Source organism: Onychostruthus taczanowskii, unplaced genomic scaffold, assembly GCF_017590055.1.
Source record: "Onychostruthus taczanowskii isolate IOZ18803 unplaced genomic scaffold, ASM1759005v1 scaffold110, whole genome shotgun sequence".
NCBI classification, from domain to species: Eukaryota; Metazoa; Chordata; class Aves; order Passeriformes; family Passeridae; genus Onychostruthus; species Onychostruthus taczanowskii.
In genome coordinates, this window is record NW_024497630.1 from 1503158 (window position 1) to 1527697 (window position 24540).

The 24540-nt window shown below is 41.2% G+C and overlaps 2 protein-coding genes across 3 annotated transcripts in view; one reads left to right on the top strand and one right to left on the bottom strand.

Annotated features, from left to right (window-relative positions):
- Window positions 1-5341, bottom strand: LSM7 (LSM7 homolog, U6 small nuclear RNA and mRNA degradation associated). The gene is made up of 4 exons (XM_041423170.1): window positions 5230-5341; window positions 4990-5080; window positions 3736-3807; window positions 1-1014 (listed from the first exon to the last, which is right to left on the bottom strand). Exons 1-4 carry the CDS (start codon window positions 5272-5274, stop codon window positions 872-874), a joined length of 351 nt encoding a protein of 116 aa, XP_041279104.1. The 5' UTR covers window positions 5275-5341; the 3' UTR covers window positions 1-871.
- The window catches only part of SPPL2B (signal peptide peptidase like 2B), a 24671-nt gene continuing 5467 nt past the window's right edge, over window positions 5337-24540 (top strand). For both annotated transcript variants that reach the window (XM_041422994.1, XM_041423003.1), the window contains exons 1-12: window positions 5337-5492; window positions 14007-14126; window positions 16137-16319; window positions 17025-17114; window positions 17465-17604; window positions 18418-18560; window positions 19389-19485; window positions 19642-19758; window positions 21263-21344; window positions 22149-22223; window positions 22358-22420; window positions 23791-23890. In XM_041422994.1, coding sequence (XP_041278928.1) covers window positions 5436-5492; window positions 14007-14126; window positions 16137-16319; window positions 17025-17114; window positions 17465-17604; window positions 18418-18560; window positions 19389-19485; window positions 19642-19758; window positions 21263-21344; window positions 22149-22223; window positions 22358-22420; window positions 23791-23890 — 1267 coding nt within the window. In that variant the 5' untranslated portion in view covers window positions 5337-5435. The remainder of the gene's footprint in view (window positions 5493-14006; window positions 14127-16136; window positions 16320-17024; window positions 17115-17464; window positions 17605-18417; window positions 18561-19388; window positions 19486-19641; window positions 19759-21262; window positions 21345-22148; window positions 22224-22357; window positions 22421-23790; window positions 23891-24540) is intronic.

Below are 24540 nucleotides of genomic sequence, written 5' to 3' on the forward strand. Positions count from 1 at the left end.
TAGATTAATTTGTCTTTATTTACTCAGAATTCCTCAAATCTTGCATTTTCTGCAGTATAAAAGAAATAAAAATGTTTACTTACAAATCAAGTTATAACAAGCAAAACCACAAGTGGATAGCTACAATATAAAAATACGCAGTACTTCCAGACACTGCCTACAATTGAACAAATGTTAGGATATTAAATATTCTTCCCCTAAAATTTCAAGTAACAAATAGCTACCTTTAGGTCACTCAACCAAGAATTATCCCACAAGTTAGATCAGTCCTCTGTAGAAATGTGTGAGCCTGCTAACACATAGATCACAGTCCACCAGTTCTGGAACAAGTGCTGAAAAAGACCTTCTTGGCTACATCCCTTGTAAAGGTGAGGACACTACACAAGAGACTGAACTCAACAGCAGAAGACTACAACATAATGCTTCTCCAGTTGAGCACTGATATCTAAGAGGAAGAAAAACATGTTCTACTGTATTTAGGCTTTAATTTGGATTAAAGGCATTTTAATGTACTTAAAAATGGAAAGAATATAACCAATATTCAGGGCATTCATAACAAATTTTATGGGGTTGTTTCAAAACACATAAGATCAAGAAGGTCTCAAACAATTCATGACAATATGTTCTCTTCTGTCAGCTCTAAACAACATAATTACACACTTATTTGGGGTGGGAGGAAAACATGGACATGTTTCTTACATTCCCCATCCTCTCATCATTTATGAAAGCCACAAAAATAAAAGTTGACTTTTTTCACACTAACAAATACACATTCAAACTTCCCCCCCAAAACAGGAAGCTTCTCACACATTCATACTTTTCTCCAATGACTTGCACCCCTGAAATTTTCAGAGACAATCCAAAGAAATCATTAGCCATCTTGCTGCTGAATGAAAGGGTTTGGAATAGCTTCCATTCCATCCTGTGGACAAATCAGAACCACAGAAGTCCCTCTGCAAACCACAAGTCCCAGCTGACGTGTGTCTTCTGTTAATTTAAATTGATCATCCGGATCTAAAAAGCAGAGATCCATGGTTAGAACAGGAAAATAAGAAAAAGAAACCAAATTCCATCAACTTCAAAAGGCACAGACATGCATGTTCTTTCCTGGCATAACTGCTTTGTTTCATTGAACACATGGACCATATAGGTGATGCAGCAGTGACATCTGATGTTTTCAGGACCTTACCTACAGTGAGCAATAACAAAATTTGCTTTGTATGCAACAAAAAGCAGAACTCATTTATTAAAGAATTCAAAGGTCTTTTTCATGCCTCTAACTAATAGTATACATGCAAGTGATTTAAAAAAAAAAGCTCTTAATCCCATTTCAAATGCCATTATAGACAAACACTTGGAGATTAAAGCAAATCAGGAAAAGACCCTGACTTCTCAATGCACTAGGGAAGAGAGCACCAGTCCATTCTCAGACCAGGCCAAACAGGGCAGTATTAGGACAGACAAAACACACACAAACCAGCCAGTTCTATCTTCCATATAGAGATAGCTCTCTATTCAATAGAAATGAACAACACATTTTAAAATTCTTTTAAAGATTAAATTCAAAGCTTGAGGTGTTCCCTTTTAAACAGGTAGGAGAATACTCTCCAAAAACACCATCTTATCAAATGACAGGTTTTGTATCAGTGAGGAGAAAGAGACACTACTTGACTCAAGTTTTAGAGGACAAGGGCAGCCAATGAAATAACTATAGCAGAGCTCAAGCAAGGACTACCAGGGATGTTCCATCACAGGGAATGTGCTCAACCTAACTTCTGCTGCAGAATCACCTTTAAAGGTCATCTAGCACAGCCCCCCTGCAACAAGCAGGGACATCTTTAACTAGACCCAGTTGCTCAGAGTCCCATCTTGGAATGCTCCCAAGGATGGGGCACCTACCACCTCTCTGAGCAACTTCAGGTTCACATAAAAACACAGATCCCAGTGTGTTTATCACACTCATTACACAAAAAACCCTCTTCCTTATATCTACATCTTCCTTATATCTATATCTTCTGTTATATCTACATTGACCCTCCATTATCTCTTGCCCTGCCACAACAGGGCCAGCTGAAGCATTCACCCCCTGGCATTTCCTTGTTTGTAGCTTTAAAACTGAAAGGCCACAATACTATCTCCTCAAAGATCTCTCTTCTTCAGGGAACACCCCAGCTCTGCCAGCCTGGCTCCAGAGCAGAGGGGCTCCAGCCCTGGCAGCATCTCTGTGGCCTCCTCTGGCCTGGCTCCAGCAGCTCCACGTCCTCCTGCTGCTGTTCCCCAGGGCTGGGGCAGCTCTGCAGCTGGGCTCTCACCTGAGCACAGGGGCAGAATCCTCTCCCTGGGGATGAATCCCCCATCCCTGGTAGGGATGCAGCCCAGGATACAGCAGGCTTTGTGAGCTGCAAGCACATATTGTCCAGCCTCTCATCCACCAGCATGTCCAAGTCACTCTCAGCAGGGCTGCTCTCAATTTATTCATCTCCCAGCCTGGGTCTTGCTGAACCTCAGGTTTCTATGGGCCCTCTTCAAAAACTTGTCCAGGTCCCCCTGGATGGCCCTGTCCTTCAGGTGTGTCACCTGCAGACTGAGGGTGAACTCGATCCCACTGCCTATACTGCTGATGGACATGAAACAGTACTGGTCCCCACAGAGATCCCTGAGGGACACCCCTGTCACTGATGTTCACGAGGACATTAAGCCATTGACTACTACCCTCTGCATATGACAATCAAACCAATTCCACATTCACCACACAGCCCACCCATCAAATCCATTTCTCTTCAATTAGGGAGAAGGATGTTGTGGGGTGTGGCAGCAGCTCTCAGGCCACAGAGAGCAACAACTTTGCCAGGCCTTTCTGGGAAAAGGCTGTGAGAAGATCAGAGAAAAGAATGAGAAACAATTCTTATCTTAGCCTGCTGCACCTGTTATTGTGAACATGTGGAATGTGTTATGGAGATTTGTTTACCAAAAGGTGATCTCTTAATTAGCCAATGGTGATAGTGTTTGGATTGGAGGACCAATTAGGTCCAGGTGTACCGTAACTGTCTATAAAAGCAATAGGTTTCTTAATAATTATATACATATAATAAAGATATTAATCAGCTTTCTGTGAATCATGGAGTCAATGCTAACTATTACCCTGCTGGTGGCCTGCTGCTGCGACAGTGGGGGACTGTGTCAAAGGCTTTACAGATATACAGACAAAAGACATCTGTAAGCCCTTCCCTTGGCCACTGATGGAGTCACTCCATCACAGAAGGCCACTGGGTTGTTCAGACAACCAAGGATTTTACCTTGGTAAAGCCATGGTGGATGTCTAAAATCACCTCCCTGTCCTCCAAATGTCTTAGCAGAGCTCCAAGGAGGAGCTGTTCCATGATCTTCCCAGGAAGAAGAGGTCAGGCTGACAGGACAGTAGTTCCCAGGCTCCTTTCTACCCTTTTGAAAAATGGGTTCAATGCTTCCCTCTTTCCCATTACCTGACTGCCATCACTTTTTAAATGTTTTAGAGTAGCTTGGGAACTGTAATAGACAGTTCCCTCAGGAACATGTTATCAGGTCCCATAGAGCCATCACCTTATGTCTTTCTTTACAAGACAGTTATCCCAAGCATGCTGCAGTTTGGGTGAGGTTAATCTGCAGTTTCTGCTTATTCACTTACAGAGCTCTAAGAGTTCTGTCAAGAAAACCACTCAGGGAGAGGAAGCTTTCCAAAGATTGCATACGACTTACCTCGCATATACTCAATGGTACCATCCAGCACAAGGTTCAGAAGAGGGTCAAATCCTTTCAAGACACCACTTGCTATTGAAGACAGAAAACAATTATTAGGACCAAAAGAAGGTATGCAGCAACACAAGACTTCATTAAAGGTACATTCAGCTCTCCAGCCCTGTTCCCTCCTTCAGGCATGGCCAAACAAATGAGGCCAGAGATATTAAACAGTGTCCTCTTTATCAATGGCAAGTACACAAATGCTGATCTGCATTGCACCAGTTAAAACATACAGACTTTTCAATCAATTCTTCCTAATGTTCTTCAAGAGACTAACATTTTTGCTTTCAGCCAATTTCAAGGGCATTTTAAGAATACTGTATAACAAATCAGTACAAGTCACACAAAGAAAAAAAAAGACAACTCCAAAACAAAATAAATATCCTTAATGAAAGGTTACGGTTAAAAATGAAGCAAGGCCATATTTTAAGTTCTTTCCTCAGAAACCTCATCTTCCAGGTGCCCTCCTGGCACATTGTGTCTTTAGCATAAGTACTGCCTCACGGGAAGGCACTGAGATAGACCAGCACTGTCCTAATGAAGAATGTGATTCCACAAGACTAGTCACTAAATATATCACAAAATTACACAGAGCGACTTCCCAGTTTGACAAATGCACTTCTCAGTAAGGAGTTCAAGTAACTTGCAAACCGTTACAAGCACAAGGTCGCAGTGGAGTTTTAAAATGCAGCACATGGTAAACTCAGACCAACAAGAGCCTGCGGGTGGCACCAACTGCATTGGGATGTACCTGCCCAGCTGGGAAGGGACGGGGATGCAAAGGCACGGTGGCAGATATTGAACCACGAACTCCGGGCATGCTTACCATGTCAAGAGATGAAAGGCACGACAGTTGTATTAATTGTTACATCCATAAATGTTTCTTTGTTCCTTTAAGTGCATCCTTGCAATGCAAAAAGAAAAAAAAAAAAAAAAACCCAGCCAAAATAAGGCTGTTCAAAGCAACTAATAAAAGAGATGCACAGATGAGCCATAAAGATAAAAGTGCACCCAGGAGATCAATGGAATAGTTAAACGAGAGATGCTTCACACCAGTAACTGCAACCACTAATCAGTAAAAGCACCCGCTACTCCTCCGCTTCCCTGGATGGGAAAGCAGCGTGAGCAGGAGGGCAGAGCCGACAGGCATCGGCTGAGGGAAAACGCCGAAAGGCCAAAGAGCTTCGTGCTGCAGCCACGCGCCGGGCTCACCTTCCCGCCCGCCCTGGAACTTCACCCGGATGGTCTTGTCGATGTACTTGGAGAGGTCCAAGATGCTCTCCTTCTTCTTCTTCTCCTTATCCTACGGCAGAGCACAGGCGGTCCGGTTAAAGCGCGCCATCCGCGGAGACAGACCCGGAACGCTGCTCCGGGATCCCGCGGTGGCGGGGTGGAGGCGCGGGTACACCGGCGGCCCCGCCAACGCAGAGCTCGAGCCACCCCGCTACTCACCGCCATCTTCCCCGCACCACCGCCGCCGCCGCCGCCACTCGCCATTTCATTCGGCACCGCCAGAAGTGACGTCGTGCCCCGGCGGAGCCCGTTGGCGGCTCGGGGCGCCGGGGCGGGACGTCCGGGGCGGGCTCTGGGTGCCCGGTGCGGAAGGGTCCGGCCCGGCCCAGGTCGGAACAAAGCGGCGGCGGCGCGGCAGGCCCGGCATGGCGGCGCAGCCGGCCCGGCTCTGCCTCTGGCTGCTCCTGCATCTGCTGCCGCAGGTCAGTGGCTGTGCCGGGCTGTGCCGGGCTGGGCGCTCCGCCAGCCACGCGCGGGCAGCCCGGCTGAGGGCGGGGAGCGGCCCCGGGCGTAGCCGGGCCCGAGCGGACTGTGCGGCGCGTCCGAGCCCGGAGCCGCCTCCCGTGGGCGCTCGGAGGTGCTGTAGCCACCCCGCAGCGGGCCGGGGCCGAGCCGTGCTCGCAAGAAGGCAGTGGAGCGCGTGGGGCTGCCGGCCCTGCCCTCCGCGATTTGGCAGTATTGATATATCTGTGGGTCTGGGGATGTTTGAGACTTTTTTATTCTTTCCGTAGTAACTAGGGTTTTTCTCGCAGTTCCTAAAACTTCGGGGGCCCCGTGGGTCCAGCCCAGCATCTTGGCTAGGCAGCCCCAGGGAGGGGAGTGCAGCCGAGCCCCCGGGCCGGATCCCCGCAGTGACGGCTCTGGCTTTATCCTGACTGACAGACTCCCTGTGAAAAAGCGTTCAGCAGAAAAGAAGGGATTTCTGCTGAGCCTGACTCTGTAGTCTGGCTTGAGTCTTGTATTGTCATTACTGAAATATTAATTAGTTTTGTGGGATACATTTCTAAGGGTGTGACGAGCTAGGCTTGTAATCCTGATACAGGAGAGAGTAGATTTCTAGCAATTGCATTGCATGGTGCATAGCTTTTGCCTTTTAAGTTCGATGTTTTGTGTTCTGAAAATTTTGATATGTCACTTAATGTGTCATTTAAACTTCTTGACTGTTTACTAGGTAATTTGGAGTGTACTATGGCTTCTTGAATATTATTTGTGTAACGTTGTAATATGGAACTCTCATTTTTCCTTCTTCTCCCTCTGTCTCCTTACTGTTTCCTTGCCAGTAATCTTTAGTTACAGAGTGGTCTGATTGTCAGATAACTTCTTTATTTCTGTATCATCCCATTTTTTGATCCATTATCTTTATCTTCATTATGTGTTCATTATGCTGTTGCATGCCCGATGCATTTTGTCATTTCCACTGATGCTTCGCAGGGACTGGTAGTGCCAGTGTAGGCCTGGCAAATTAATAAGATTTAATTAACAAGATTAATTCAATTAACAAATTGACAAGAACAAGTCAAAGACTGGCATGGAGTTTGGGGAAGATGAGCATATGGCAGTGCAGAAGGACAGTGGGTGAGGTAGTCCACCGGTGGGTACTTGGAGGTCTTGCATTCAGCTCCATGCATTGCAGCACATTCCTGTCTGTAAACATTTGGTGTATTTGTGCAGTGGAAGTGTTCATGTACTTGAATAAGCTTAGACAGACTGGCCAGGGTGCTGAAACAGTCCTGCTGCTGCAGTGAAAAGTGGATGTACTGCATGCTGCCAATATGTTTCTGTTAGCCAAGCTGGTGTTTTAAAAAATTTGCTTGAATACGTCACATTGTGCATAACTTCTGCATCTCTGGTGCTTGCACTTGTTGGGATGGTTTGAGTAGTACATCCTCCTTAGTGTGAGGCAGAGAAGAGTGCTCTACTGCACTCGTCCTGGTTTGGTACCCCTGTGACTGGTGGCTGGAGTTATTCCGGGGGACAGAGCTGACAGCTGTTGTCAGGAGCTGCTGTGTGCGTTTGCTGTGTGCCAGCTGTAATCATTCTTAGTGCCTTATTCTTGCCTTAGTGAGCCTATGCCTTTGCTTCCCTCCTTGAAACAGCATAATAGAAATGTTTTATTTGTTTTCCCTGGGGCAAGAGGAGGTAGTGTCCACATTTGCTTTTATCTTCTGATTTAGGGAGAAGGATCAGCTTGGCTACTGAAGCACAGCTCTTACAAATCTGGGTCCTCAACTGGGAACACTTTAAGAGTGGTGTGATCTTATAGATCCAAGAACAATCCTCGCTTAGATCTTGCTTTGGTATTTGAGTTCTCACATTTCATTTAAATTCCCGTTCTTTCCCGGCATTGTTACTCCTCAGTTTCCTGTAACAACAGCAGATATGTGAGCCTTTGGCTAGTGACGAACATAGTAACATGATCTGCAGCAAGTGTGTTGGATGTAGCTGGTCTTCACTATAGCAGCTTTCAGCACAATATGTTGAATTGAGGTGATGGGTTTGTATTTTAAATTAGGGCACTCTATGGTAGGGGTCCAAAGAACTGGAAAGTCTGTCTGAAACTCTGCATTAGGTTGGTGGCTGACAATTTAGTCTCCTGGAATTATTGCGTTATGAATACGTAGCTCTCTGCACTGTACAGTGTTTGTTGAAGGAGTGTTTTATTTGTGTGCAGCTTTGCTGCCTGCTGTTGCTGGTCTCCAGATGGATCAGTGCACTTCATGGGAAAGAATGACTCCAGCTCTTGGGAACTCAGACATGGTACTACTGTAAGAGTAGGATAGCTCATTCCTTCCTTCTTCAAGAACACAGCTCCCAGTGTATGTGAAATCTCTGAGATGTGAGTGGCTAGGTCAGTTAATAGAGCTACCGAAAGCAGAAAAGGTGTACAGGACATCCAGGCGAGTGTGGGGCCAGAGTCAGGGAGGAACAAACAAGGCAGACACTGGGTTGGCTCAGTCACTCACACTGAAGTTTCTTGAAATACTGGTGAGCTGAATTCTTCCTCTCTGCCTTCTTCTGTCATTTAACTTGCAAGTCCAGTGCTTGCCTCTGAGCTACATTAATTCACCTAAAAAAACTTGCACAGCAAATAAACTGGGGAGCATTCTCTTTTATGCATTGATCTGTGGAAGGCCCTGATGAGATTTAGAGCTAACAAGTATGCCCTTTTACCACAAACATTAGATTAGCTTATTTGTCTGTTAAATTCTGTCCTCAGATTTTACATTTCTGTTGTGTGAAAACCTTTTCCAGTTTTGCAGCTTTATAGAAAACACTTACTTTTGTGTTAATTATACACTATTGTGTGCTTTTAAGCCACAGGATCAATAAGATGCAAGTATTTTAACATACTTTTATTGTCACAGCAGCTGTTGTTTTTCTGTGTTTGAAAAGGCTGGACTTGATATCCAAACACTTGGAAAGGAGCCTTTGGGGTTGTAGGCACATTGTATAGAATCTGATAGGAGATGACATTTTCTCCTGGGTTAAATCTAGGATATGAAGTGGTCTCTAGGAATAAGGAATCGTCATAAATGTTGCCACTATGCTAGTGCATCATCAGCAGTGCTTGAACTTTCGTTGTCTCATGCCTACTGACATGAATAAAAACAAAACTGGATGCATGAAAGTGGACAAGAGCAAGATTCAGAACTGTGCTTTTCTTCTAAGTGATAATAGCTTTGTAAAAATGTTTGTTAATCCTTATGTTCTCCACAGAGTTTCTAAAACTCTGTTCCCTCTTCTGCTTTTAGTCCAGCTCATGTTGCCTTTAATTCCTCCCACGCTTGACTTTCATTTGGCTTTGCCACACAAATCCACATAGCTTCTAAAATGTTTTGAGCATTTCACATTAGGAACCTCTTACTCCCTTAATATTTCTTTGAAGAATGTCCATTAAATAGCTCAGAAAACACAATTGTGTGTAACTGTCTCCTGGGTGCCTTTTAGGAATTATTCCTGAGTTCCAGTAATGGTTATATCCACAGAAATGTAGCAACACACCCTGCACTTACTCTCATTTTAAAGATGTGTGCCATATATCTCAGATGTCAAACTTTTAACTGTACAGGTTGTTTCCCATATGCATAAAGCTGTTCAATTGCAGGAGTTAGCTCCTACAAAACTGCCTGAAGATTTTGGAGAGAGTTGTACATGTAATATTCAAAACTAAGATACTCCATGTTTTGTTTGTTTATCTAAGCCCAGTTACACCATGTACAATAAGGAGGTAACATTCTTTTGTTCTTGTCTTTTGTGTGTGACTGTATTTGCATCTCTGTTGCTTGTTACTCTTCAAAATCAAATTCAAGATAATAAGTACAGGTTACTTTTCTAAATTGCTTGTTTCTGTTGAAGGTAGTTTAGGTGCTATGGTTGGATACCTGAGATATGAGTTAACAAGTCCACTATAGCAGGGAGTTGGAGTTCTTGTTTCCTCACAGCATATGCACAGTAGTGTCTCTCTTTCTCCACAGATATCTTGGAAGCTTGCACTGTGCTCAAGTGGCTTTAATCTGCACTGCACTAATCAGTGTGACCTCCCATATCAGCATGCTTCCAGACAGGTGTCATTGGTTCTGAAGGACTTAGTTAACACTAATGTTATAAAAAAGGGAAAAAGTTGCTCCATATGTTAACAAAGACCATTTATATGCAGAAGAGCTAAATATAAAAATCTCTACCTCCTCCTTTACCTAATTGTAAAAATTGTATATTTTTACAATTACATTTCTTTACTGCTTTGCTGACATCTTGCAGCAGAATGCCATCATTGCCTCTGGGCACAGTGTGTGTGTTAAAGAGTGATTTTGTAATGCGGGTGGTAAAGCACTGGCACAGCGTAAAACACTGGTAAAACACAACTCCACTGTGTCCAGAGAGGAGGTGGGTACCCCATCCCTGAAGGCGTTCAAGGCCAGGTTGGACAGGGTTTGGTCTGCTTGAAGATTTCCCAGCCCGTTGCCAGGGGTTTGGACAAGCTGACATTTAAAGGTCCCTTCCAACCTAAACCATTCTGTGATTCTCAAAAATTTTCCGAAAAACATCTTCTTACCCTGAGTGTCTCCTAGGGATGCATGGTAACTTCTGTGCAGTAGGGTTTTAAATAAAGAGGGAGAAATAAGTATGATGGATTCTTTTAATGGATTTTTGAACAAGCATGTTAAGATACGACATTGTTGGTTACTCCAGTCATCTTTAGCATCTTGTTCCTTGGCTGCTACACGAAGAAACAGATGTGTAAGGTGTATTTGTAAGAGTGTAACTGCATAATTATCAAATCCTAGGTGTGTTTAGGTTATGAATGTTAAACTAGATGTTGACAAATTACTCTGTCACAACATTCTAATTAGTAGCAAAGATGGTCAGGGATATGACGTTATATTTCTCTCCTGAACAAAGTTTCATCAGTTCTGGTAGGCACAAAGTCATTTCCTTGGGGAGAGCTAAAGCAGAGCAATAGAGCAGTTAAACTTATCTTCAGCATATCTTCAGTCAATTACTTCAGTTTTCCTTGAGTGCTGGACAAGAGAAAGAGAGAAGGAAGAATGGAAAGGAAGGAGTTGGATGTGTGGGTAGAGAGGAGTATGACACAGAGAGGGATGGTAGAAAGATAAGATGGTTGCAAGGGGAGGGGGCTTGTTTGTTTGGTTTGAGGGGATTTGGGTTGGTTGATTGGTTGGTGGGTTTTGGTTTTTTTGCAACTTCCAAGTGCTTAGTGCTAGTAAGTATTAGTGAATCTCCTCAATAAAATAGAGAAACTTCCCATTACAATAGGAAACAAATGGTCTGGGAACACAAAAATGATAATAGGAAGAATCTAGTCACATTTACAGTGTTTGGTATTCCTAAGGACTGGATTTCCAAATCAGTGGGCTGAAATAGTATTTTGAGGCTGTTACTTTTAATATGCAGTCAACTTTTTCCTGACTATCTAATAGCTTGTATGAAGCTAAAATACAGATATGATTTGCATTTGCTCTCAGCATCATCCTTTTATAATCTATGACTGGACAGCAGTACTTGAACATTGAAATTGCTCTGTAAGAGCACTGTGAGGCTCTAAAGCAGCAACTGAAGATCAGCAAGACTCTCCAAAAAGAAGCATTGATTTGGTTTTGTATAATTGAATTACATTTTAAAAGTTAGGTTTTGTCCTGCTTTCTGAGCACTACATTTATATCTTAATGAATTTTTATGTGAGGCATTAAAATTTTGCAGCAGCTGGTCAGATCTTAATATGTTGATGTTCAAACCTGACCAGGTGGCCACAGAATGTATATGAGCAAACTTCACAGGAGCTGATGTTCAGTATTTTGTATAAAGGAAAGACTTCTTAGCTTACACTTTTTCAGTGAGTGGAAATGGTGCCTGACAGTCCTCCCAAGAGAGAGCCTGCAATCCCTATGCTGCTGCTCTGAGGAGCAAGTGTCCTGTAGAACTTGATGGCTGATTGTTAAAGTGATGATGCTCTGATGCCTTCTTGTTCAAGCAAGGACAAGAGCCTCTTGTCAGAGAGAGAAGCATTGCAAGGGACCTGTTTGCCACTTAGAAATGGCCAGGAGGATTATTTCTACGTCTTTAGAACAGTACAAACAGACCTCATTATAAACTTTGTGTTCCTTCAACCATTTCCAAGATCAGGGGGTGTTTACAATTATTTTGACTCAGTTAATACAAGAATGAAGTCACCACTAGTTAAAGGAAACCACCACTAGTGATAGGGGAGTTGTACATACTTCCACTGTTGTTTTGTTTGTCTTCTACTTTCTGATTCCCTGGGTAAACATCTACTAGGACTTGGGGTATAAACAGACAACTGCATCAACTTCACTTTATAGTACTTATAAAGGTACTTTATTTTGCAGGTTATGTATATACATACACACATGCACACATATATACATATACATACATATGTATGTGTGTATATATATGTACTCTTGTAGGTGATTTTGGTTCAGCTTTTTGGGCGGAAGATGAGGAATATACCTAGGACTCATAAAATTGTGTCACTATACACAGGGAAGGGAAGAATAGGAGTAGATGTTTAAAAGAACAGACCTCATCATGAAGAATAAGATTTGTGAAAATGTCTGTGTTAAGGAAGTGTTTGCTAGTACCCACTTGTGAGCCCCCAGATCTTCCAGTTTTGCTGGGAAATGGCCTGGTACAATCTGACATAACCAAAATAATGAGGAAATTACTGTGTTTGCTGTGGGGTTTTTTTTGCAGGGATGGAAAGCTGGAAATATTTGTGCTAAAATCAGCACATCTTGCAGTTAGATGTAGTGTGAGCAGTTCACTGAACAAGTAAATTACATACTGTAATTTATGTCTAAAACTGGTAGATTTGCTGCATGTTACTATTTTTATTTGTTGCTGTAGTCCTTGTTGTCTTTCTCCATGTTACTACAGGGTCTGGGTTCTGTTATCTCAGTTTCCATGAGTTCTTCAGGAGAATTCTAACATGTACGTGATGCAAAAGATAGCTAACCTCCTTATAAAAATGAACATGGTATGCTACGGGTATATATCTCTGTTGAATATCTCTTTGTTGAATCTCTTTGTTGAATCTACCTGGTTGTGACCCCTCCCAAACCTCTTGGGCATCTATTCACCGGCTGAACAGGGTGAGAAACAGAGAAGGCCTTGACATGCTGCACACTGTTCAGCAGTAGCCAAAACATTAGTTTGTTATCAGCATTTTGGGCACAAAACTAAAACACTGCACCATCAGGTGCTATAAAGAAAACTAACTGGATCCCAGCCAGACCCAGGACAGGCCTTTAATTATAAATATTAGATGTGTAATCTTCACTACTCTGCATTGCTGCAGATGTTGATGGAGTTTTGACAACAGTGACAGCTGGTCATTGAAGCAGTGATAAGTAAATGCAGACTTGAGAGTCTACATGTGCTACCTAGGACAGAAAAAGAGCTGCTGCTACTGTGGGGTCTTGTCACATCTTCAGCAAAGGTGTCCCAAGGTTGAGTTTTGGAGTGATGCAGATCTAGTACTGATCATTATTTCAGGCTGCACTTTCAGGAGTTGGTGTCTTATTCATAAAATCACGAAATGGTTTGACTGGGAAGGGACCTTAGAGGTCATCTAGTTCCAGCCCCTGCCATGGGGTGGGCTAGGCCAGGCTGTTCAAAGCCACATCCAGCCTGGCCTTGAACACTTCCAGAGATGGGGCAATCCACTGCTCTGGGCACCCTGTGCCAGGGCCTGCCCACCCTGCCAGGGAACAATTCCTGCCCAAGATCCCATCCAGCCCTGCCCTCTGGCAGTGGCAGCCATTCCCTGTGTCCTGTCCCTCCAGGCCTTGTCCCCAGTCCCTCTGCAGCTCTCCTGGAGCCCCTTCAGGCCCTGCCAGGGGCTCTGAGCTCTCCCTGGAACCTTCTCTTGTCCAGGTGAGCACCCCCAGCTCTGCCAGCCTGGCTCCAGAGCAGAGGGGCTCCGGCCCTGACAGCATCTCCGTGGCCTCCTCTGGCCTGGCTCCAGCAGCTCCATGTCCTCCTGATGTTGGGAGCCCCAGAGCTGAACAGAGTGCTCCAAGTCTCATATCTGTTCTGCATTTGTCCAGCTTCCTTTCCCTTGCTGTGGTTATATTCATATGTGCACCAGTGTCGTTTGAGGTTGGCTTTTTGGTTTGTTGGGTTTGGTCTTTAAACACATCCAGTATTGTTTCATTTGATTCTTTGGCCAGTTGCTGTGTAGGAGGGAATTTGCCTAATGTATCTAAAGTCTTTCTTTGAAGCATGATGGAAATAATAATAAATTCCACTGTACTCTCTGCACAGATATAGAAACTTTGTAGGCTCTTATTTTTCTTTACAAATACAAAGCAGGCCAGTCAACAGCAAGTTACTTCCTTCACTTCTGATATTTTATGTAACCAAAATTTTTTGTGAAATTTTTGTTACATTTTCAGGTGTACTGTGAGTATGGAATGGTACATGTCCTTTCAGAGAAGGGGAGCAGCAAAGGAAAAGACTACTGTATTCTCTTCAACTCTCAGTGGGCCCATTTGCCACATGATCTGGGTAAAGCTGTAAGTACCTAGTTAACTGATGACAAAAAATCTATAAAAATGCCTTTGTTACTAGGAAACTTCTGATTTCTTAGTTGGGTTAGTAGAACTTGAAGCAACTGCTTTGCTTGCTCTGCCTAGAAAGTATTTTATCTCTTCAGATCACTAGGCAGTGCTAGGATGGCAATGTTCATTTCCAGGCATTGTGCAGAGATAATGACTATCACTGTTCAAAACAAAAATACTCCTTTTCAATGGTGTGATCGATGTAATTAAAATGGCACATACCTGGGCTTGCAAAGGAGTTTTTGTACATCAGCATGGTACAAGAAGATACCACATGGCTTTTCTTGTATAGTGAACTGTGGTCTTCAGTGCTTTCTCAGTGTCAAATGTAAGATTAGGTAGTCATAAACTGTGTCAGGTTTTTGCTGCATTATCCAAAGCTGCATGAGCTGAAAATGGAGTAAATTCTTCACTCTTTTCTGTGAGACAGTTACTGGCACTGAATGATGAAATCAGCAAATGCACTTTGAATGAGCCCCACAGAATTATTTGAGTTCCTTACCAACGTATAGGCAAGTCTCAGTTACTTCTGATGGATTTATTGCACCTGTAGATTAGTCCCTAGATACATCAGTAGTTGTCTTTGCCCTGTATAGATTCAGCTGATAAACTCTTGCACTTGCCCTGACTGTGTAGTGTGAATCAGCACATGCATGACTGGCTGTGGTACTTGTGAGAGTTGGGGACTGTACTGTAGACACCTTGTTTAAATCAGTCTCATACAAATTCACTAGAGTCATATCTCAGTAGCTCTGCAGGAGCCAATACAGTCCAGAATAGCTTGCACAGGCACTAGGGTAGTGTATCCTATATCCCTTGCCTGTCTCTGTCTCCTTCCTTGGTTCTTTCCTGCTTTTCCCTTCTTTCGTATTCTTGCTCCTCCTCCTCCAGTACTCCAGCAGTACAGTTCATTAACAGGGGCAATGCGTGACCCCTCTGAGCTCACTGTGCATTTGTGTTGTGCTCTGAAACTTGGACGACCTGGAAGTGTGGGTTGGAGCATTTCACTGTCTCCATAGGTCTGGAGACAGCAGTTTTCTGAATAAGGTGGAAGCTCCTGACAACCTGACACTTCCGTTTCCCTCCTAAAACTGTAGTGTCCATTACACAGGTATTGTATGTTGTGTACCTGTGGATTTCTAATACAAACTGTTCCATTTTTTCAGGTTAAAACTTTACCTTGACTCTTCTCAAATCTGACAGCTCACCTCAGCAAGGGCTGAGACCTTAGCACAGCTCGGTTGTTTGGTAGATAATTGCAGTTTTCAGGTAACTTGCAAGTAGAACTGGGCAAAGATACTGGTGGTTGTTTAGATTTTGCAAGGAACAATTCATGCCAGTGTTATTTGTAAAACCTCAAAGTGTCTTTGGGATGTTCTTGTTGAAACACACCAGATTAGATGCCTTTGGGTGTGAGGAAGGCCAAAAATAACAGGCTTGCAATGTCTCTGCATCACAAGTGGTGAGAGAAGTAGCTTAGAATCCAGTATTCAAGTACTTGGGATGCAAAATCTCAGGTCTGGATACAATTGGTTTCAAGATGGAAGTTTATTCCATATGCTTTTGTACTTTTCCCCAGCCTGTGTTTTGGTTTCTAGCTGTTCATACCCTCCATCATCTCAGCCTGCCACTCTGCTACCCCAGCAAAGATAAAACCTTACTGTACTCCTCCCACATCCTGGCCACGTGCATCAGAACAGCAACAACGCTGAAGAAAAGAAATGCAAGTAAAGGTCATATCCCAAATTTTATTACCAGCAGAATTCTGTACAGTAAGGTGAAACAAGGCAGGTCCCTACATAATAGAGAAGGCAACACTGTTTCAGCTTTCATTTTGCTCTGAGAATAGTTTACCAATCTATTACTGGGAGGTTTTTAATTACTCTTTAGAAACTCTGGCTTCTGTTCTTGATTTCTTTTATTATTTTGTGTTATATATGTATTTAACTAATTTCTTTTTTTCAGTCACTCCTGCAACTGCAGGATCAGACAGCATCTGTTTTGTGTTCTCCTTCTGATGTACCTCATGGGGGATTTAATAATCAAATCCCCATGGTGATGCGAGGAAATTGCACCTTCTATGAGAAAGTGAGGCTTGCTCAGATAAATGGGGCCCGTGGGCTGCTGATTGTTAGTAGAGAGAGACTGGTAAGTTGCTTTTTATCTTCCTATGCTGCTGATATTCCTCTCATGCTAGATATTGTCTTGTCTTCAGTGCATATTGCTGGTATTTGATGTTCCTCTTTAAAGTAAATAATGCATATATGTTCCTGCATGTACATATGTTGCATAGTTATGTGTGGAAATCACACATCTGATGGAAGAGTGAATGAAAAAAGAGGCCCTCATTTCAGTAGGAAGGGTTGGCATGGAGCTCATGTGAAATTCAGGTTAAGGGCTCAGGATACCCTTGTTCCAAATGAAATACTGGAGTCAAAGGATGAGGTTGGTTTGTGACTCCATCATGCTGCCACACTGAATCTAGTGCTTTAGATTCAGCTGGAGCAGCAACAGCATGTATTTTGTAAAATTAGTAGTTTTGAAAATAAAATTAGTAGGTTTGAGTCCTGGTCAATACTAAAGGCACACATCAGTCGTAAACCTGTGACCCTGATGTGCAAAAGATACTGCTTGAAATTTGGTTGCTTCATTTTGCTGTCACAGTCTTATATTACTACTGTTTTACTGGGAGCAGGCTTATATTTTGACTTTTGAGTGTTCGCTGTCATTAAGTTCCCTTCTAGAGTATTTTTCAAATTAGCTGGAACAGAATTTGCAACTTTAACCCTTTTGAAGGAGTAGGAGTATTTGCAGAAATAAACATATTTTTACCTAGTCTGAACTGTCTTTCAGGTCCCTCCTGGAGGTAACAGGAGTCAGTATGAAGAGATTGATATTCCTGTGGCTCTGCTTAGCTATACTGATATGTTAGATATTGGCAAGGTAAACTCAATACTAAAAGCTCTCATTTATATTATCTCACGTAAATGAGTCACTGCTCAACAGCAATAAGTCCACCTTAAGAGCTTTGACTATGTAGAGAGTGTGTTCATGAAGATTGCATTATTGTGTTTTGGAAAAAAGAATCTCTTGGGAGGTTATTTCTCATCCTTGGAATAAAATCAAAATACAGCCTTGTGCTGGAAATAAATATCATTAATAGAAGAGCCAATAGATGGCTCTTATGTGTTCTATAATAAAGCCTCATTCTGAGATTGCTTAGTGAAAATTAAGTGAACCTTTGCTGAGGTGGCTTTTTGGATGTCCTTCCTAACTTGTATTTACCTCCACAGAGTTTTGGCAGCTCAGTGAAAGGAGCAATGTACGCACCAAATGAACCTGTGCTGGACTACAACATGGTGATTATCTTTGTCATGGCCGTGGGGACTGTTGCAATTGGAGGCTACTGGGCAGGAAGCAGAGATGTGAAAAAGTGAGTAACTAAATGCAGTATACCAGTTTTCCTGTATTTTTCACAGAACAAAAAATAGATGGTGTTTATGTAAGCATCACCTGGCAGCTCTGCTGGTGAGGTTGGGAGACTCTAGGGAAAATGCTCATGTGATGCTAGAAAGGCCCTGAGCCTTGCATTGGTTTAGTCACTGTAGAAAATCATTAGAGTATAAATTGCATGTAGATTTTTTTAGGATTTTGCCATGTTAGAAGATCAAACATTTGAAAAGCTCAGAAAGAAAATTATTAAGTAACAGGCTTCGCTTTTGCAAAAATTCACCACATAAATGCTTTGTAAAAAAAAAAAATAAAATTTGCTTTTACTGGTATAGGGCAAACCAAATTGATTGGATGGCTGACATATGCTATGGTTGTTACCAATTTTTAAATGAAATTTTATGGTTACTTTTTGCTAGCAAGTGGGATTGGGAGGAGGTCATTGTGCCACACTAATTTCTATCATTTATTTTGTATACACAACCCGATTCAAGGATTTCTTCTGAAGTTAAAAAATTGTTCTGTGGTAGTTTTCAGGATTTAGTTGAGTTTTTAGCAAATGAAATAGTCCTGTAAATAAGTTAACACAGCAATTACTGCTTTATGGATTGCGTTACAGCTGATGTTCATATCTCCATGGAAAATATGGAATCCCACTGACTTGAGTGGGAACCAAAGCAGGCATTGGTGTTGTTTCAATCCCTTGTGGTTTTTTTGCCACCTCCTGAAGATTCAGTGTCCTTGTGTATTTTGTTGCAGAAGGAATGAACTGATGGTACCCATGTTACTCTTTCAGGAGGTACATGAAGCACAAGCGTGATGATGGGGCGGAGAAACATGATGATGAAACAGTGGATGTGACTCCCATCATGATCTGTGTGTTTGTAGTGATGTGCTGCTCAATGCTCGTCCTCCTTTATTTCTTCTATGACCACTTAGGTACTCTTAAGGTTGTATTTGTATTGATACATCTTCAATATCACAAGGCTGACATCGTTCAAAGAACACTTTATCGGGAAAATAATAATGAAATATCTCTCTTCTGTCATGTGTCTTCATCCCAATATAATTTAAAATACTGTAAGAACATTCACTGAGTAGATTTCTAATCCTTCTTTTTTTGAGGTTGATCATAAAGTTTCTTTCAGACATTAAAGCCTATTAAGTAGATACAGACTTAGTATTTTCCACCTTTTATTTTTGTTAAAGGTGTTCTCAGACCTGTTCTTTCTCTCTGTTGTTGTTCAATTTGAAGTCAAGATCAAGGATAATTTTTTATCTTTAAAAAGATTATAATTTTCTACTGATCACTTATTGATTGACAAAACATGAGAGCCTAGTGCTTCTTCATATTTTTGAGGAAGTAGTGAAACATGCATCCCATCTATATTGATTCATTTTGCTACTTAGTGACTTTAATAGTCCTTTATAATGCTCCTGTGTACTCACAGAGAGAGATAAATGCTTCACCATATGTTGCCTTTGAGGCTTATGACTTCGTTTAAGAAGATTAGGATAGAGGTTTTGATTTGTTAAAGTAGGTATTGTATAAAGTACACCTGAGTAAAAGGAGCTAGAATTAGATACTTAAAGAGCACAAATCTAATCAATTGTTTGAAGTCGTTTTTGAATTTACCTTTCACTGTTGAAATGCAAGCCTTATTTCTCATTTAGTCTTATTGTCTGTCTGTTCTTTATTCAGCCAGGATATGAAAAAAACATTTCTTGCCTTATCTTACATGGGACTTAATACTTTTTTCCCCTCAGTCTATGTTATAATAGGAATATTCTGCCTGGCTGCCTCGATTGGTCTTTATAGCTGTCTGTCTCCCTTTGTAAGAAGATTCCCCTTGGGAAAGTGTAGGTATGTGGCAACTTTCAAAATTTTAATAGGGAAACTCAGATTTTTATACTGTTGGGTAGGTGTGGGGTTTAAAAGGTGGCTTCATGCTTCAAAATGTTGGTAAAGGAAGAGGCTATATAGATAGACAACTGTAGCTTTGTTGTAATTCTTTTTCAGGATCCCAGACAACAACTTGCCGTATTTTCACAAGCGTCCCCAGGTCCGGATGTTGCTCCTGGCAGTGTTTTGTATCTCTGTCAGCATAGTCTGGGGAATCTTCCGAAATGAAGATCAGTAAGTGATCTGTGCTAAAAATTTTTCTGTGCTAAAAATTGCAATATGCTTTATAGTATAAGTAACTGACATTCACAGAAGTCTACATGTATCCAGAAATTAGGAATGACAGGAAAAAAAAATAGAGGCATGCAGAAATTCTTAGTTGTTCCTTATGTACTTCATCTTTTTCTTGATCATTTAAATTACAGAAAACTGTCTCTTGTTAAGCTTGAATTTCTCTGAGTCCCAGTCAGTATTCTGATCTCTTTGATTTAAGACAGCTTTTCAGAAGTGATATGGAAAGTTGGACACAAGTTGTCTAACTTATTTCTTCATGAGAATAAGAACTGGTAAGATTGTCAGATCTTTAGTTTCTCTCAGCTTTCTTGTACAAGTCAGTAATTCTCTACACCCAGTGTTGCTGTAGTACCTAACTGTAGCAAGTTCTTACCACTTTTGTTGGAGGTGGATCTTTTACAGAGTGTTGTGGTTTTGTTTTTGTTTGGGATTTTTTAGCTCTTACCTCACTCCCAGATATTCCAGTTTTCCCATGTATACAGGTTGTGTTCATCTTCTTGGTTCCTCTATACTGAAATGCTGGCTTGTGTTTCTGATGGTGATATCAAAGATGTCTGACTTGTGCTTTGAATGGGTGTCAGTGCTTTTGTGGGATCTGTGTTCTGTGTGGGCCATTCAATGGCAGAACTCAAATCCAGGAATCACCAACTCTGAAAGACATTTAGAGAGATAAGTGTCAGACTGAGGAGTACAGCAGTACTATAGAAATGTTCTAAAATATTTAGGACTAGGAAATCCATTTTCTGCATCAGAGCTGAAGTGGGCCTAAGTGTCTCCTGCAAGAGCTCCATCAGCAAGTACACGTGTATTGACCCAACAGCACCATCTCTCATTGTACCTAGACCATAGCAATTTTTGGGAAACCTTAGTGTACCTAGACCATAGTAATTTTTGGGAAACCTTAGTGTTGTTTGTCTCAGATCCTACTTCTCTTTGACCCTAGCAGTTGACAGTAAAGCAAAGAGCACTTCTATACTCAACTTGCAAAACACAATTGTAAAACAGGCCCAGCTGTAAATTTGCCTCAGCACACAAGGGTGCACACCTATACAAAGGACAAAGGACCCCAGCACTTCCCATTTTGGTATCCACTGACCTCATTCAGCCAGTTTTCAGTCTACCTCACTGCTCATTCAGCTTATACTTCATCAGTTTCTCTGTGAGGATTTTATGGAAGATTGTCAGTGGAAAGCCTTACTGAAGTCTAGATAGACAGTATCACACAGGTCTTCCCTCATCTGCCAGGCACTTCTTTGTGGAAGGTTATCAGGTTGATGAAAAGCAACTTCCATTTGCAAACTCATGCTGACAACAATGTCAATTTGAAGCAAGTATTTTCAATAAAAGGGTTTTTTCTTTGTCCCAAGCAGGTCCTTAGTGAGGACAAGGCTTGGTCTGTTTTTCCTGCTGTTTCCTGCAAAAATGTTACTTTCCTCTTTTTAAGGTGGGCCTGGGTTCTGCAAGATGCTTTAGGAATTGCTTTTTGTCTTTACATGTTGAAAACAATTCGCCTGCCTACATTTAAGGTATGAAAGTTAAATGGAAGTTACAGTCTTTCAGAAGAAAGTTAAAGAAGTATGTGTTTGAACAGAGGAGTCACTTATAATGGAGTATATTGCCTTGGAAATGCACTTCCATTCAAAAAAGGGAAAAAGGGGATGCAATGAGTATAACAAAGACCCAGAAGTGGCATGTGATTGTTCTGTAGATACTGTAGAGTGTTGACTAGTAAATCACACACCACCCCTTTATTTATGTATTTGGTATTTGAGTATTTTGTTTGGGGGGGGGGGTTGTTTTGTTTTGATTGTTTTGATTTTATTTTTCAAGTTGACATACAACTAATGCATCAGTCTAGTGGTTTTTTTCAAATCTTTCTGACCTTAGTATCCTAAGACAAAAATCAGTATTAGTCATTTAGTTGCCCCTTCAGCAGCTCTTCAAACTCTTGTTTCAAATTATCTTCACCTATAAGTTTGTACAGACTGACAGTAAATGGCTGATAGTGTTTCAGGCTATGCCTGGCATCTTCCAGTGCAGAGCTTCTTCATATTTCCCAGTAAACTGAAGTGGCACCATTTCCAGATTTTACATGATAAAGAATTTTGGGCAATAACATGTAATTTTGTGTTTAATAATTACTTTATTTTATATGGTGCATGCAAGACCCTATTCCTCTTATCTAAAATATTTAGGAATTAAGCAAAATACATTAATGACTTGTTGTAGTCTTTGCAAGCTTTTTCTTTGATTAGCCTTCTAATTATTAATTCTTTGCTGTTTGCTAATGCATTGTGTGTAAATATCAAATATCTTGTCTCTTCTTTCAGGGTTGTACCTTACTCCTCCTGGTTCTTTTTGTGTATGATGTATTCTTTGTATTTATCACACCTTTTCTAACAAAGGTAAGTAAGGTGCTTCTCTATTGCCTGCTACCCACAGAGCAAAGTGTAATGACTTCTTTCTGTGTGTGTTCCTAAATGATCCCAGAGCTGCTGAGTGAAGTGCTGATTTACAATTTTCCCATTTTTTTCTTTAGACTGGGGAGAGTATAATGGTGGAAGTGGCTGCAGGCCCATCTGATTCTGCCACTCATGAAAAGGTACTGCATGTTGTCTGAAAATCTGGCACTAGCTTTCAACTATTACACTTTTAACTTCTCTAAAATCCAAGACCACAAAGCTGAAATGAAGATGCCAGTCTGAAAAGAGCTTAATGTGGGAATAAGTGCTCCTGAATGTTTATTCTGGAGGGGCAAAGCAGACTTGTAGTGGTTCATCACACCAGCTTTGGTTTTCCTTTATCTTTTTTTGACAAGGTTTCAAGATAAGAAAGCTGGTTAGCTCAGCTTCACAAAAACATGACCACATCTGTAAATATTAACTTGTTGCTAATTAAGCATGAGCATCTTTTCCTAAAGAGATAAAACATATAATCAGTCTGTCTCTTCCCCCTCCTTCCCTTTTTTGACATTTGCTTTATGAAAAGCTGAGGCTATAGGTAAAGGAGAGAAACACAAATTGGAGACAGAAGAAAACAGAAGTCAGTGTTCATGGGTTTTCACCATTGGACAGCAGCCAATTGCATGAACACCTTACCAGATGTGGCTGACTCAGGGAGGAAAGTATGTGAGATGTAGGAGATAGTGAGATATAGTGAACAAAACAAAAAAGCTAACCAGTAGGAAAACCTGGTTATATTAATTTGGGGATTAATTTGATCTGTTTCAGCAATGAATGTAATAGTGTCATGTGGGAAAATAGCAAAGAAAATAGTTGTTTGCAGGATGTGGATCAATCCATATAGTCCATACTATTTCTTTGACTTCTTTTGTTCTTCTCTCCTGTACCCCTTTAGTGCCCCTTTGGATTCAACTTTATGCACAGAATGAATTGTATAAAATAGTCATGAAAGTATAAGTATTATATAAAATTATTTTGGCACTAATATAAGAAAAGAAAAAAGAGAATAAAGTTTCTTTAATGTAATGCAAGAAATAAAATACAGGTTTGCAATGGACCATGGCATACTGTGCCTCACATTGCAATTTATGTAATAAATAGGAGCACAGTGGGCAGGGAAGAGTCTTTAAAGTGATTTGAAAAATTACTTTTTAAAATTATTCATGTCTTGGTCTTTTGAGACTTTTGTTGCACCCAGATGAATGAACTGTATAAATTATTATTTCTTATGTATATAGCATATTACTTAAATTTTGTACATACCTGCAGCTAAAGCAGAGTTGATACCCAATTGTATGTGAAGACTTTGAAGTTAACCTAGTATTTAGAAAGTATTTCATTGCTCCCATCTTAAATGCATTTTGTTTATTGTCAGTAATATTGTATGTAATGAAGGTATGAAGGAGACATCTGATGTATTTGAAACTTACAGTTTGAGTACAACAGGAGCAAGTTCTGGTAGGTAGTGTCACTATGCTTTTCATCAGACATGTGTCTCTCTCATTCCAAGCTCCCAATGGTCCTGAAGGTTCCACGACTGAATTCCTCACCCTTGGCTCTATGTGACAGGCCTTTTTCTCTCCTAGGATTTGGAGACATTTTAGTTCCAGGTATTGTTTAGCATGTTAAGAATTTTACATGTTGCACTGTCATATTAGTTTATTCCTCTTGTACTCCTGCTTCAAGTGGTAGGTTTGATTTGACTACTGTAAACCTGATAAATTTTCAAGTATAGGGTTTTTTTGTGCACTGTTCACCTTTTCAACAACAAAAATACACATTAATCTTATGATTCAGTTTCACATGCAGTGATGTCAAGAAATGTAGAGAAATTGCAGGAGTAGATTTAGCAACTGATTCTATACTATAAAGCATCTTTGATAGTGTGGTGATAGAGGAAATTATTTGTCCATTTGCACATGGATTAAGTACAGATGCCTGACCAGTCAAAACTTCCTGACTGTTAGTTACACTACACCCAGTATTTCTGCCACACCTTCTCTCAAATTTGATTTTAGATAGTATGTAGAACTATCCCTGGCATCACTACAGTTGTAAAAACTATGCACCTTCTGGCTTTTAGATTCCTTCTGCAAAATCATTTGTTTACTTTCTTGTATTTTGGGAAATATGAAATCTGTCATGCCCATTAGTCTCCCTTCCTCCCCTCTACCTGGAACAGGCATAGTTATTAACCATAAAATTCTACTGTCTTCAGTACCAGCTCGAAGGGCTGAACTTACTCTTGCTCTTGTTGTGA

Excerpts from the sequence above, each read along its gene's own strand:
- LSM7 (XM_041423170.1), bottom strand. The coding sequence starts at position 5,274 with ATGGCGAGTGGCGGCGGCGGCGGCGGTGGTGCGGGGAAGATGGCG. Across the intron at positions 3,808-4,989 it reads GTTCCAGGGCGGGCGGGAAG|CAAGTGGTGTCTTGAAAGGA; the intron begins GTGAGCCCGGCG and ends TGTCTTCAATAG. Across the intron at positions 1,015-3,735 it reads TACCATTGAGTATATGCGAG|ATCCGGATGATCAATTTAAA; the intron begins GTAAGTCGTATG and ends TCTGCTTTTTAG.